The following is a 13,330-nucleotide window of genomic DNA, read 5'->3' on the forward strand; positions in this document are numbered from 1 at the left end:
AACCAAGGTGGTTGCCCCCTCGTGGTCTGGAGGAGGCACAAGCCCTCCTCCGGTCCTCCTTGGCATCCCGGCTGGGCCTGAGCCCCATCCGGGTGCCAAAATATGTATATATAATATCCATCCATCCATCCGTTTTCCAATCCGCTGAATCCGAACACAGGGTCACGGGGGGTCCGCTGGAGCCAATCCCAGCCAACACAGGGCACAAGGCAGGAACCAATCCCGGGCAGGGTGCCAACCCACCGCAGGACACATTTATATATTATTTATATATATATATATATATATATATAAAATATAGTATTCGTAGTGTGAATCTCAATCTGATTGTATGGGTGGTTACCTACCAGGTAACGCTTGTGGTTGGTCTGCAAGTCGGCAAACATCCGCCACGGTGCCCTTCTCAGTAGCGAGAAGCAGATCATAGAATGTTACATAGTTTACTGTCAAATAATGCAAAGAGTACGTGACACCCCTTCACGGGGATCGAACCTCAGACGTCATCGTCAGAGGTGAAGCCCCTTTATGCTGCGCCACGGTGTGTAGTTCGTTTATCTGAGAGGGCACCATGGCGGATGTTTGCCGACTTGCAGACCAACCACATGCGTTACCTGGTAGGTAACCACCCATACAATCAGATCGAGATTCAGACTACAAATACTATGAATGTAATTACTCCAATCTCCAGGCTGTCAAATACCACACCCTCTGACACTGACGTCTGAGGTTCGATCTCCGCGAAGGGGTGCAGTGTGTACGCCTGATGAGCCCAAATAAGGGCAAAACACGTGTCGCGTACTCTTTGCATTATTTGACAGTAAACATATATATGTTACGGCCAAAACCCGAAATTCAGCCAGTTCCCGAATTGACCGGCCATTTTGCATTTTGGCCGCAAGGTGTGGCCAAAGTCCGAAGTACTAGAAATGACCAGCGTATATGCTACTTTGGCCGGCCATTTCGCTAAGTGGCGAGAACTCCCTGGTCAAAATCCGATGTGCTGATGTAAGACTGTCCGCTCAAGGTGCGAAGATGCTTAAAAATTTTCAGATGCAGATTCAGAAGTGAGTTTTCCATTCTGCACGAGAAACTGCTCAAGGTGGATCTTGTTCAGCAAAGCGGACGCCACTTGAGACGGCCTTCCCCTCGTCCAAACACTAACCTTAAGGTCAATAAAATAGATCCCTGATGTTAAGTCACTATTTTATTGCTAAAATGATAACAGAAATGTGAAATCTACTTATATACCTGATCTTAATTATTGTGAAACAACCAAGTGGCGTCCGCTTTCTGAACATGAGCCGCCAAGGCTACACTCAACGCAATTGTGCGCAACAAATCGCTGCTCATGCCTTTTTCCTTCCGACTTTGGCCGATCGCCCCATGCCATTTTGCAAACTGGCTGGCCAAATCCTGAAATCGAGGAAAAGATCGGACATTGGCCGGTCAATTTACAGCGACATTGGCCATTTCCCGCTTTGGCCAATTTCGGGTTTTGGCTGTAACATATACAGTGGGCAGTGCCTGGTTGTCTCCACACATACCGCTTAGAATTAAGGCCAACTCCCGCATGGAGTTTGCTAAAAGACACCTGAAGGACTCTGAGATGGTGAGAAATAAGATTCTCTGGTCTGATGAGACCAAGATGGAACTTTTTGGCCTTAATTCTAAGCGGTATGTGTGGAGACAACCAGGCACTGCTCATCACTTTTCCAATACAGTCCCCACAGTGAAGCATGGCGGTGGCAGCATCATGCTGTGGGGGTGTTTTTCAGCTGCAGGGACAGGACGACTGGTTGCAATCGAGGGAAAGATGAATGCGGCCAAGTACTGGGATACCCTGGACAAAAACCTTCTCCAGAGTGCTAAGGACCTCAGACTGGGCCGAAGGTTTACCTTCCAACAAGACAATGACCCTAAGCACACAGCTAAAATAACGAAGGAGTGGCTTCACAACAACTCTGTGACTGTTCTTGAATGGCCCAGCCAGAGCCCTGACTTAAACCCAATTGAGCATCTCTGGAGAGACCTAAAAATGGCTGTCCACCAACGTTTACCATCCAACCTGACAGAACTGGAGAGGATCTGCAAGGAGGAATGGCAGAGGATCCCCAAATCCAGGTGTGAAAAACTTGTTGCATCTTTCCCAAGAAGACTCATGGCTGTATTAGCTCAAAAGGGGGCTTCTACTAAATACTGAGCAAAGGGTCTGAATACTTAGGACCATGTGATATTTCAGTTTTTCTTTTTTAATAAATCTGCAACAATTTCAAAAATTCTTTTTTTTGTCTGTCAATATGGGGTGCTGTGTGTACATCCATCCATCCATTTTCCAACCCGCTGAATCCGAACACAGGGTCACGGGGGTCTGCTGGAGCCAATCCCAGCCAACACCGGGCACAAGGCAGGAACCAATCCCGGGCAGGGTGCCAACCCACCGCAGGTGTGTACATTAATGAGGAAAAAAATTAATTTAAATGATTTTAGCAAATGGCTGCAATACTGTATGACAAAGAGTGAAAAATTGAAGGGGGTCTGAATACTTTCCGTACCCACTGTATATACTGTATATATTAACCAAACTTCGTTTTCTATTTTCTAAAATTTTAAGAGTTCACTTAATTATCCCAGGAGTCCAATTAAAAACAGAAACTGCTTGGAAGAAAACCCTGCAGCCACAGGGGGTCCCCCAAGGACTGATGTTGAGAGCCCCTGATTTAAAGGATAAGTTTGGTTCTTTCAAGTCAAAGGTTATTTCTGCACAAGTGTGGTGTTTATGCATTTGCCAGGTGAAATTGTGTCCAACTGTTTTTTTAATTTTGTAAAAAAATGTCATCTATGTTTACGAGTCATTTTTTTTGCATTTGCTACCCTAATTTTTTGCTGGCACCAGCACTTTGATGTGGCGCACTGCGCAAGAGAAAACTGTTCAGTTACTGCTGTGCTGTATCTCTGAGGTGGCCATCAGGCTCTGTGAAGAGGAGGACTTGTGTTCTGTTTTGAGGGTTACATTTTAACTCATTTTTTGCCACCCATTGCACACCATGGAAAGGGGTCTTCTCTCCCCACCCCTGAATTGTCCTTCCCAAGATTTCTTCCAATTTTTGTATTTTTTCCATTCAAGGTATTTTCTGATTTTTATTTCTTGTCTCCTTAGAGATTCACGGCTGGGGGCTGTCAAAGAGCAGGGCCTGTTAAAACTCAATGGGGGCATTCCTGGTGTAAATTTGGGGCTATATAATAATAATTCATTACATTTATATAGCGCTTTTCTCAGTACTCAAAGCGCTATCCACACAGGGAGGAACCGGGAAGCGAACCCACAATCTTCCACAGTCTCCTTACTGCAAAGCAGCAGCTCTATCACTATAGGAAATAAATTGTTGTCGTTTACTTGTAAAGTTCTTTTCTAGTGATACAAGGGGGCTGCACCCCCTGCTCGCTTCGCTTGCCCACCCCCGGCGTTTTGAACCCGCGCCCGCCGTGCAGCCACGTGTGAGGATGACGTATGTTTAATACGGAGCGTTCGCCCGTGTCACTCTGGGGCCCCCCACTGTTAATACGGAGCTCCATCCGTACTATTATGTGGTGCATTGTGGGCGACTGCGGACCCCGTAGTGTTTCCCGTTTCAGTTTGTATCTCGGTCAGTCGAGCTTTTGTTTTTGAAGCTTTTGAATTCCGGTCTTCATTATCTGTAACCTGCTGTCCATGTGTTTGGCCCCCTCGTTTAACCTCTTTATGACGTTTTACTTTGCTTTCTACTCTGTCTTTCATTTCTGATCTCGCTTTATTCTGCTTTTGTTTCAATGACACCTGGTCCGTGGTGAATATATTTTCCCTTTTTCGAGTAATAATTTTCATTTGTTTGCGATACTGTGATGTTTATCGTACTGTTAATAATGCATCACTGTAATGTGATTCACCTATGCTGTATAGTTTGGACGTGTGAGGATGACGTATGTTTAATACGGAGCGTTCGCCCGTGTCACTCTGGGTCTCCCCACTGTTACTACGAAGCTCTTTCCGAACTATTATGCGGTGCATTGTGGAGCACTGCGGACTCTGTAGTGTTTCCCGTTTCATTTCGTATCTCGTTTAGTCGAGCTCTTTCTTTTTGGAGCAGTGCCTGCCTGGTCTGCGGCATTTCAGACGCACGTTGTAGGCGCCTGCGTTCAGTAATTATATCCAGGCAGGCGCGTGTTAGTATCTCGGTCACTCGAGCTGTGTCGTGTTGAATCCGTGCCTGCTTTGCCTACGCAGTTTGAGATGCGCGTTGTAGGCGTCCACGTTCATTAGATCTGTCCACGCGGGCTCGGTGTCGAAGCTGTGTTAGTTGTTGAGCTGTTTGGTTTTGGAGCCGAGACAGTTTTGCTTCCGCAGTTTCAGACGCATGTCTGTACCATCTCGGGTTTGATGTATGAACCTTTGTGGACTCTGTAGTGTGTCCTGTTTCACTCTGGGGTGGGGCGTTGACTCCTCTTGTTTTACTATGTCTCCTCCTGTGCCTTCACCACGCATTAGTGCCACTCACAATATGGCGGCGATGCCTGTGCCTTCCGTATTATGTCAGTTTTTACCATGCTGTGTAGGCGCCTTTGCCTTTTGTACTTTAGCGCGCCTTCCGACGCACGATGTAGGCGCCTGCACCTTCCGGGTCCGCCTCCGCTGTGTGGTGTGGACGTTTAACTGTCGTTGTTTCTGCCTTTATATTCTGTATCTCGGTGTGCATGTGTTTCGTGCCTAGGTTTTTTTGAAGCTGTTGCATTTCAGTTTTCATCATCTGTAACCCGCTCTCCATGTGTTCGTCCCCGTTCTTTAATCCCTTTATAAAGTTTTACTTTGTTTCTTACTCTGTGTTTTATTTATGACCTCGCTATATCCTGCTTGCAGCATGTCAGACGGTTCATAGTCTCTCTCGTTGTACTCTGGGCAGGGGGGCTTTGTTCTGTAACCTGCTCTCCATGTGTTTGTCCCTGTTCTTTAACCTCTTTATGACGTTTTACTTTGTTTCCTACTCTGACGGTTCGTAGTCTCTCCCGTTTTGCTCTGGTGCGGGGGCTTTGTGTGGCACTTGCGCACTATGTCTTTTGCATCCACGGGCAGGTCCCTGCGTCCATATCCGGTTTACCATTCTTGTTTAGTAATATGGATATTTTACATTTTCTTGGTTAAATGAGATTACTAAATGATAGCATTAACAAAAATGAAAATAATACATCGTCAACCTTTTATACTTGTCAATTTTCAAGTATCATTATTTTGTTTTCTCCTAAGGTGCTGGGTCCAAATTCAACAGTAAACAGCATAATGAACTCCTATCAGCAGCAAAAAATGCCCCCCGTATCACAACAAGGTAATTAATCATCAATAAGGATCAATACAACTTTATGTTCTGTTATTGGGCATCACTGCAAGCATACTGCAGATGAATGTATGTTCATATTTAAAGTGAATCAATTTACTCCATGTTCGTAACTGTAGATTAAAGACAAAAATAATGCGCATGCATGAGTGTGCGTGTGTGCGCGTGATTGTGCGCATGTGTACATGCGTGAGTGAGTGTGTGTGTATCTACACTGCTTAAAAAAAGCCGAGGGAACACTTCAATCAGACATCATCTCTCAATGAATGAAATATTCAAGTGGAAAATCTTCAGTGAGTAATGCTGTGTAATTTGTTGATGTAACAGCAGTCAGTGGAAACCAAAACCCACCAACCCATTGAGGGCTGATTCAGCATCACACCAATATGTGTGAATTCCATCACGGCAACTCCCCAATGTGACTCATGTAGTGTCTGTGGCCCCCACGTTCCTGTATAGACCCACCGACAACATCTGAGTGCGCTCCTAATGAGGCGGCAAATGGTGTCCTGTGGGATCTCCTCTCAGACCTGGCATCACTGAGCTCCTGGACAGTCGGTGGTGTTACTTGGTGGCGTCAGATGCACTGACACATAACGTCCCAGAGGCTCTCAGTTTGGGGAATGTGGGGGTCAGTCAGTGGCATCAGTGCCTTCACCATCCAGGAACTGCCTATAGACTCAGGGCACATGAGGCCGGGCATTGTCCTGCACCAGGAGGCACCCACCGCACCAGCATGGGATCTGACAACGGCTCATCAGCAGTCAGGGTACCGTCCTGTTTAGCCACTGCCATTAATTCAGATTAAAATCGACTATCCTTGCATAAAATTTTCATTGTATGGCATATTTAATAGGTCAGTATTTGCATTATTTTTTCTTTAACTTGTGTAATGAGTGAAGTGAGTGATATTTGTATTTATTCTTGTTTGTTTTTTAATGTTTGTGTTTTTTGTTCTTTTGTGTTTCTTTTTTTAATGATTGTGTTTCGCTCTCTGTCTTTCTCTTTGTTTTAGATTCTGAACTTTTTATTCCTCCAAAGCTGAACAAAAATATCAAGTGGAAACTTAATCTGCTACAATAAACTTGTATTTCTTATACCTTGTACATTTCACTGAAGATGTTTTTTTTTTATTGCTAACAAGAATAAAACTAGAAAATTCTAAAGGTATTGGTGGTTGTTTTATTATTTTACTGAATGGTTCTGGGCCTGCGTGAGACGTAGAAATCGTTCAGTCATTGTGAGCAGAAAGAGTTACAAAGAACTCCACGACACTCACTGATGACAACTCGCATTTTCTTCCCTTGTTGCACGTCTTTTGTTACTTATTGACTATAAGACAGATAGATAGATAGATAGATAGATAGATAGATAGATAGATAGATAGATAGATAGATAGATAGATAGATAGATAGATAGATAGATAGATAGAGTGAAAGGCACTATATAATAGATAGATATAAAAGGCACTATATAATAGATAGATAGAAAGGCACTATATGATTGATAGAGTGAAAGGCACTATATAATAGATAGATATAAAAGGCACTATATAATAGATAGATAGAAAGGCACTATATGATTGATAGAGTGAAAGGCACTATATAATAGATAGATAGATATAAAAGGCACTATATGATAGATAGATAGATATAAAAGGCACTATATGATAGATAGATAAAAATGAAATGAAATGCATTATAAAATTATAAGAAATGCACTATATGATAGATAGATAGATAGATAGATAAAGTGAAAGGCACTATATAATACATAGATAGATAGGCACTACAGTGCATCCGGAAAGTATTCCCAGCGCTTCATCACTTTTTCCACATTTTGTTATGTTACAGCCTTATTCCAAAATGGATTAAATAATTTTTTCCCTCAGAATTCTACACACAACACCCCATAATGACAACGTGAAAAAAGTTTACTTGAGGTTTTTGCAAATTTATTAAAAATAAAAAAACTGAGAAAGCACATGTCCATAAGTATTCACAGCCTTTGCCATGAAGCTCAAAACTGAGCTCAGGTGCATCCTGTTTCCCCTGATCATCTTTGAGATGTTTCTACAGCTTCATTGGAGTCCACCTGTGGTAAATTCAGTTGACTGGACCTGATTTGGAAAGGCACACACCTGTCTATAGAAGGTCCCACAGTTGACAGTTCATGTCAGAGAACAAACCAAGCATGAAGTCAAAGGAATTGTCTGTAGACCTCCGAGACAGGATTGTCTCGAGGCACAAATCTGGGGAAGTTTACAGAAAAATTTCTGCTGCTTTGAAGGTCCCAATGAGCACAGTGGCCTCCATCATCCGTAAGTGGAAGAAGTTCAAAACCACCACGACTCTTCCTAGAGCTGGCCGGCCATCTAAACTGAGCGATCGGGGGGAGAAGGGCCTTAGCCAAAGAGGTGACCAAGAACCCGATGGTCACTCTGTCAGAGCTCCAGAGGTCCTCTGTGGAGAGAGGAGTGACCTTCCAGAAGGACAACCATCTCTGCAGCAATCCACCAATCAGGCCTGTATGGTAGAGTGGCCAGACGGAAGCCACTCCTTAGTAAAAGGCACATGGCAGCCCACCTGGAGTTTGCCAAAAGGCACCTGAAGGACTCTCAGACCATGAGAAAGAAAATTCTCTGGTCTGATGAGACAAAGACTGAACTCTTTGGTGTGAATGCCAGGCATCACGTTTGGAGGAAACCAGGCACCGCTCATCACCAGGCCAATACCATCCCTACAGTGAAGCATGGTGGTGGCAGCATCATGCTGTGGGGACTGTTTATATAGTAAAAGGCAAATTATCCGCGACAAACAAACTGTTATAAACGCTGCATACCAAGCCACGGCGTAGTATACGCCGCTTTTTAAATGTTTTTTAAGCAGAGGGAAAAAAAATGAACATTTGCAAAATCCGTAACGCTGCTTTCAGTAAGTACAATGCACACATGTTTAATTTGTCGGCCACTTTTTGCCAGCCGTCTTTTCTGGTTTGGGCTGTTTTTGCAGTGTTACCGCTTGTGCATATTACATCTTGAAATCCTTCGAGTAACTAATTAACTAACTAACACCAACCCACCCACACCCACACACAGCTTGTGTGAAAAAATACGCCCGTACTCTCATAATTTTGTTGCAGCCTATTAACTGTTTTAGACGCTGCATTCAGCAATTCACATCCGCGACAAACATGCCTCTTTTTACATGGTCCTGCTTTGGTGGGCGGGAAACGTTTTCCGTGCTCCTGCAGGACCATCTAAGAAGATGCATGTTTGTTGCGGAAACGAATTGCTGCATGTAGCGTGTAAAATAGTTTGCTATGGTGCACGCGGTCGTGCGTCGTAAGCGAAAAGTCAATGTGGCTCAGAGGTGCATGTGTACTGTAGCCCAGACGAAGATAAATGACGGCGTTTTTTCCCAGTCGACGCGTCCGAGTTGGTGGGTGTGGCTCTGCGACTTGTCGTTGTAATCCAATGGTCTTAGAGTTGGTGGGCGTGGTTCCTTCCTGCGTGCGCCATGGGCGGCTTACTTGTCGGCGGCTTAGTGAATCCACGCCCCTTCCGGCGTGCTTTCCATGGGTGGCTACTTGTTTTCTGGCTTAGTGAATTATATATATATAGATGTAGATCTATGTGAAAGGCACTATATAACAGATAGAATAGGAAAGATTACATAATATGTAGATCTATGTGAAAGGCACTATATAATAGATAGAATAGGAAAGGTATTACATAATATGTAGATCTATGTGAAAGGCACTATATAATACATAGAATAGGAAAGGTATTACATAATATGTAGATAGATGTGAAAGGCACTATATAATAGATAGAATAGGAAAGGTATTACATAATATGTAGATCTATGTGAAAGGCACTATATAATAGATAGAATAGGAAAGGTATTACATAATATGTAGATCTATGTGAAAGGCACTATATAATAGATAGAATAGGAAAGGTATTACATAATATGTAGATCTATGTGAAAGGCACTATATAATAGATAGAATACGAAAGATATTACATAATATGTAGATAGATGTGAAAGGCACTATATAATAGATAGAATAGGAAAGATATTACATAATATGTAGATAGATGTGAAAGGCACTATATAATAGAATAGGAAAGGTATTACATAATATGTAGATCTATGTGAAAGGCACTATATAATAGATAGAATACGAAAGGTATTACATAATATGTAGATAGATGTGAAAGGCACTATATAATAGATAGAATAGGAAAGATATTACAGAATATGTAGATAGATGTGAAAGGCACTATATAATAGATAGAATAGGAAAGGCATTACATAATATGTAGATAGATGTGAAAGGCACTATATAATAGTGTAAGAAGACACTATATAGCGCCTGACCCAACACAGATTGGACACGGGAGGCATGTATAAAATATAAAGAACTTTTATTTTTCTTCGTCTGTGGGCTACGCTTTCCCCGTACCCACAGACACAACACAGTCCCAAGCACTGAGCACTCAAGTGAAGCAAAGCACTTCTTTCTCTTCCTCTTCCTCCTTTTCCTCTTCTCCTCCTCCTCCTCTTTCCTCTCTGGCACCACCACTGCTCCCAGGCAATCTTGTCCTCCTCCTCCACCCGACTCTGGCCGCTGAGTGGTGGTCGCTGGCTCCTTTTATTGGGTACCCAGAAGTGCTCCAGGTGCTTGATTGGCGACATCCGGCTGCACTTCCGGGTGTGGCGAAACCAGTGCCCAAAAAAGGGGCCAGCCACTCCTGCTGCAGCACCCCCTGGTGGCGCCTGCAGAACCCCACAGAGCTGCACAGAACTCCAACCACCATGAAGCCCTGGGGAAGTCCGAGGCACCGTTGCAACCCAGGGAGGCTGCCATCTAGCATCCAGGGGAAGATACTGGGCTTCCCACCCATGTCCCCCTGGCAGATGTGGTGAAGGAGCATGGACCCCGGCCATCCGTCACAATAGATAGATATATAAAAGGTGCAATTTCTCGAAGAACACACATCATCACGGCGCGTCCGCCCCCTACTAGATACACACTCCGAGTTCACCACACCCGCCACTTGAGCGCAGGGCCAGGCTGCTGATTGGGATGGCAGACCTGGGGGAGCTCCCTCTGGCCTGGACCTCATTTTCGTGTGGCAGGTGAACAAGTGAATGTCACTTATTGCCGTGTGACACAAGCAAGCCTTTTGTTCACTTTGGTAACATAACAGTCGGTCACTAATGGGTGCACATAGGTAGCCCGTTGGGTGTCACCCACATGTATTTATCTTATTAATTGTTGTCCTCCTGTGCAGACAGTTCAGGGTCTCAGACGTCTGGAAATGCTTACGCTTTTTTTTTGCTTTTCCTTCGAGGGAACTTCAAAGAAAGTTCTCTCGTCTGTCTGTCTGTCTGTCCGTCCTTCTGTCTTCTCTCTCTCTCTCTCTGTTTCTCACACAGGATGCTTGAGGTTTTCCTTCTGCTATCGAGTCATAAGCGTCAACCCCACTCAGAACTTTATCACCTCAGCAGGTCGTCTGCACCAAACCACGGCTACCATTCTTGCTGAAATTAGCCATCTGATGAGCAAGAGAGCCCACCTCATGTCAGTTTTACGATAAAGTCTTTCCACTGTGTAATTACTGGAAGGATTCTGACTGGCTCAGGCTGCGCCGGTGGGTCTTGAGGTCTTCTGATGAAATTGGACTGAAGGTCGATGAGTTACCTGCGGCTGAGACCACAATTCTCACCCTGCTTGAGACGTTTCCTCGGCTGGGGCTCGCTTGTTGCCCGTCAAGCCTGCGAGAAGCCGTTAGCCACTCTGGAGGAGCAGGCGTTTGGGATTGGGATGTTTGTGTCAAATTCATGTCTTGTGTCTCTTTGGTTCATTTTTGATGCTTTGGTTTATGTTGGTTACGTTTATCATGTTTTTTTATTTCTGGTGTTGTCAATGTATTTAGGCTGCCTTGGTTATGCTCCATGTGTTTTATGGGTGGTCCTCTGAGAGCTTGGGCCACCTGCAGGAATCACCCTTTGGCCTAAAATTCCAGAGGGTCTCCCACAATTCCTGGTGGTTCATTTCTAGTGTGCTTAGGAGTGGCGAGCTCATGTGCATTCTGTGAATTCTGTGTGCTTTGTGGTTACTGGATGTTTTGTCTTTTTGCTCAGGATCTCGAGTATTCTTGGCATTTGGTATGGAGACACTTGGTTGTATTGCGATTGCCTTATCGTTCTGGGCAAATCCTATTGGCAGTGGTGCAGTAAGAATTATGTTTCTAGACTTCTCTAGCGCCTTCAACACCATCCAACCTCTGCTCCTTAGGGACAAGCTGACAGAGATGGGAGTAGAATCATACCTGGTGGCATGGATCGTGGACTATCTTACAGACAGACCTCAGTATGTGTGTCTCGGGAACTGCAGGTCTGACATTGTGGTCAGCAACACAGGAGCACCACAGGGGACTGTACTTTCTCCTGTCCTGTTCAGCCTATATACATCAGACTTCCAACACAACTCAGAGTCCTGCCACATGCAAAAGTTAGCTGATGATACTGCTATGGTGGGCTGCATCAGGAATGGGCTGGAGGAGGAGTATAGGAACCTAATCAATGACTTTGTTAAATGGTGCGACTCAACCCACCTACATCTGAACACCAGCAAAATCAAAGAGCTGGTGGTGGATTTTAGGAGGACCAGACCCCTCATGGACCCCGTGATCATCAGAGGTGACTGTGTGCAGAGGGTACAGACCTATAAATACCTGGGAGTGCAGCTGGATGATAAATTAGACTGGACTGCCAATACTGATGATCTGTGCAAGAAAGGACAGAGCTGACTATACTTCCTTAGAAGGCTGGCGTCCTTCAAGATCTGCAATAAGATGCTGCAGATGTTCTACCAGACGGTTGTGGTGAGTGCCCTCTTCTACGCGGTGGTGTGCTGGGGAGGCAGCATTAAGAAGAAGGACGCCTCACGCCTGGACAAACTGGTGAGGAAGGCAGGCTCTATTGTTGGCATGGAGCTGGACAGTTTGACATCCGTGGCAGAGCGACGGGCGCTGAGCAGACTCCTGTCAATCATGGAGAATCCACTGCATCCACTAAACAGTGTCATCTCCAGACAGAGGAGCAGCTTCAGCAACAGACTGCTGTCACCGTCCTGCTGCACTGACAGATTGAGGAGATCGTTCCTCCAGCACACTATGTGACTCTTCAATTAAACGTTAACATTATACAAAGTTATTGTCTGTTATACCTGCATTGTTAACACTCTTTAATTTAATATTGTTATTATCAGTATGCTGCTGCTGGACTATGTGAATTTCCCCTTGGGATTAATAAAGTATCTATCTATCTATCTATCTATCTATCTATCTATCTATCTATCTATCTATCTATCTATCTATCTATCTATCTATCTATCTATCTATCTATCTATCTATCTATCTATTATATAGTGCCTTTCCTATCTATCTATCTATCTATCTATCTATCTATCTATCTATCTATCTATCTATCTAACATATAGTGCCTTTCTATCTATCTATCTATCTATCTATCTATCTATCTATCTATCTATCTATCTATCTATCTATCTATCTATCTATCATCTTATTGCTCCATGGTATTGAAGAGCATTTTTTCGTATTTTATGAAGGTTCTAAGAGGCCCTCATGGCTGGGGTTTTTGATGGGATTTCTCCCTCTAGTTAGCATGTTTGGAAGTGCAGTTGTGTGCTTTGGGATGCCAAGTTTGTGACAGTTTGGCTTGGGGCTCTTATGTCTCAGCCAGGATTCCTTGTGTAATGTCCCTTTTGTACATTTTTGTAATTTATTTATGTTAATGTTACTCCTTTTAATTGTTTAAAACATATCCGACCGCTAGTGCCTGCAAAGGATAGTGAAGACAGCAGAGAACATTATTCGGGTGCCTCTCCCTTCACTACAGGACATATTTTACAAACACAGTGTCCTGTGCATT

The 13,330-nt window shown here is 44.0% G+C and overlaps 1 protein-coding gene across 1 annotated transcript in view; it reads left to right on the plus strand.

The window, feature by feature from the left end:
• The window catches only part of elp1 (elongator acetyltransferase complex subunit 1), a 181,734-nt gene extending 175,236 nt beyond the window's left edge, over positions 1 to 6,498 (plus strand). The window contains exons 36-37 of the mRNA XM_051929899.1: positions 5,276 to 5,354; positions 6,379 to 6,498. Of these exons, the coding sequence (XP_051785859.1) occupies positions 5,276 to 5,354; positions 6,379 to 6,446 (147 nt within the window). The 3' untranslated portion in view covers positions 6,447 to 6,498. The remainder of the gene's footprint in view (positions 1 to 5,275; positions 5,355 to 6,378) is intronic.
• The last annotated feature ends 6,832 nt before the right edge of the window (positions 6,499 to 13,330 follow it).

The sequence above is a fragment of the Erpetoichthys calabaricus genome, chromosome 7, assembly GCF_900747795.2.
Source record: "Erpetoichthys calabaricus chromosome 7, fErpCal1.3, whole genome shotgun sequence".
NCBI classification, from domain to species: domain Eukaryota; kingdom Metazoa; phylum Chordata; class Cladistia; order Polypteriformes; family Polypteridae; genus Erpetoichthys; species Erpetoichthys calabaricus.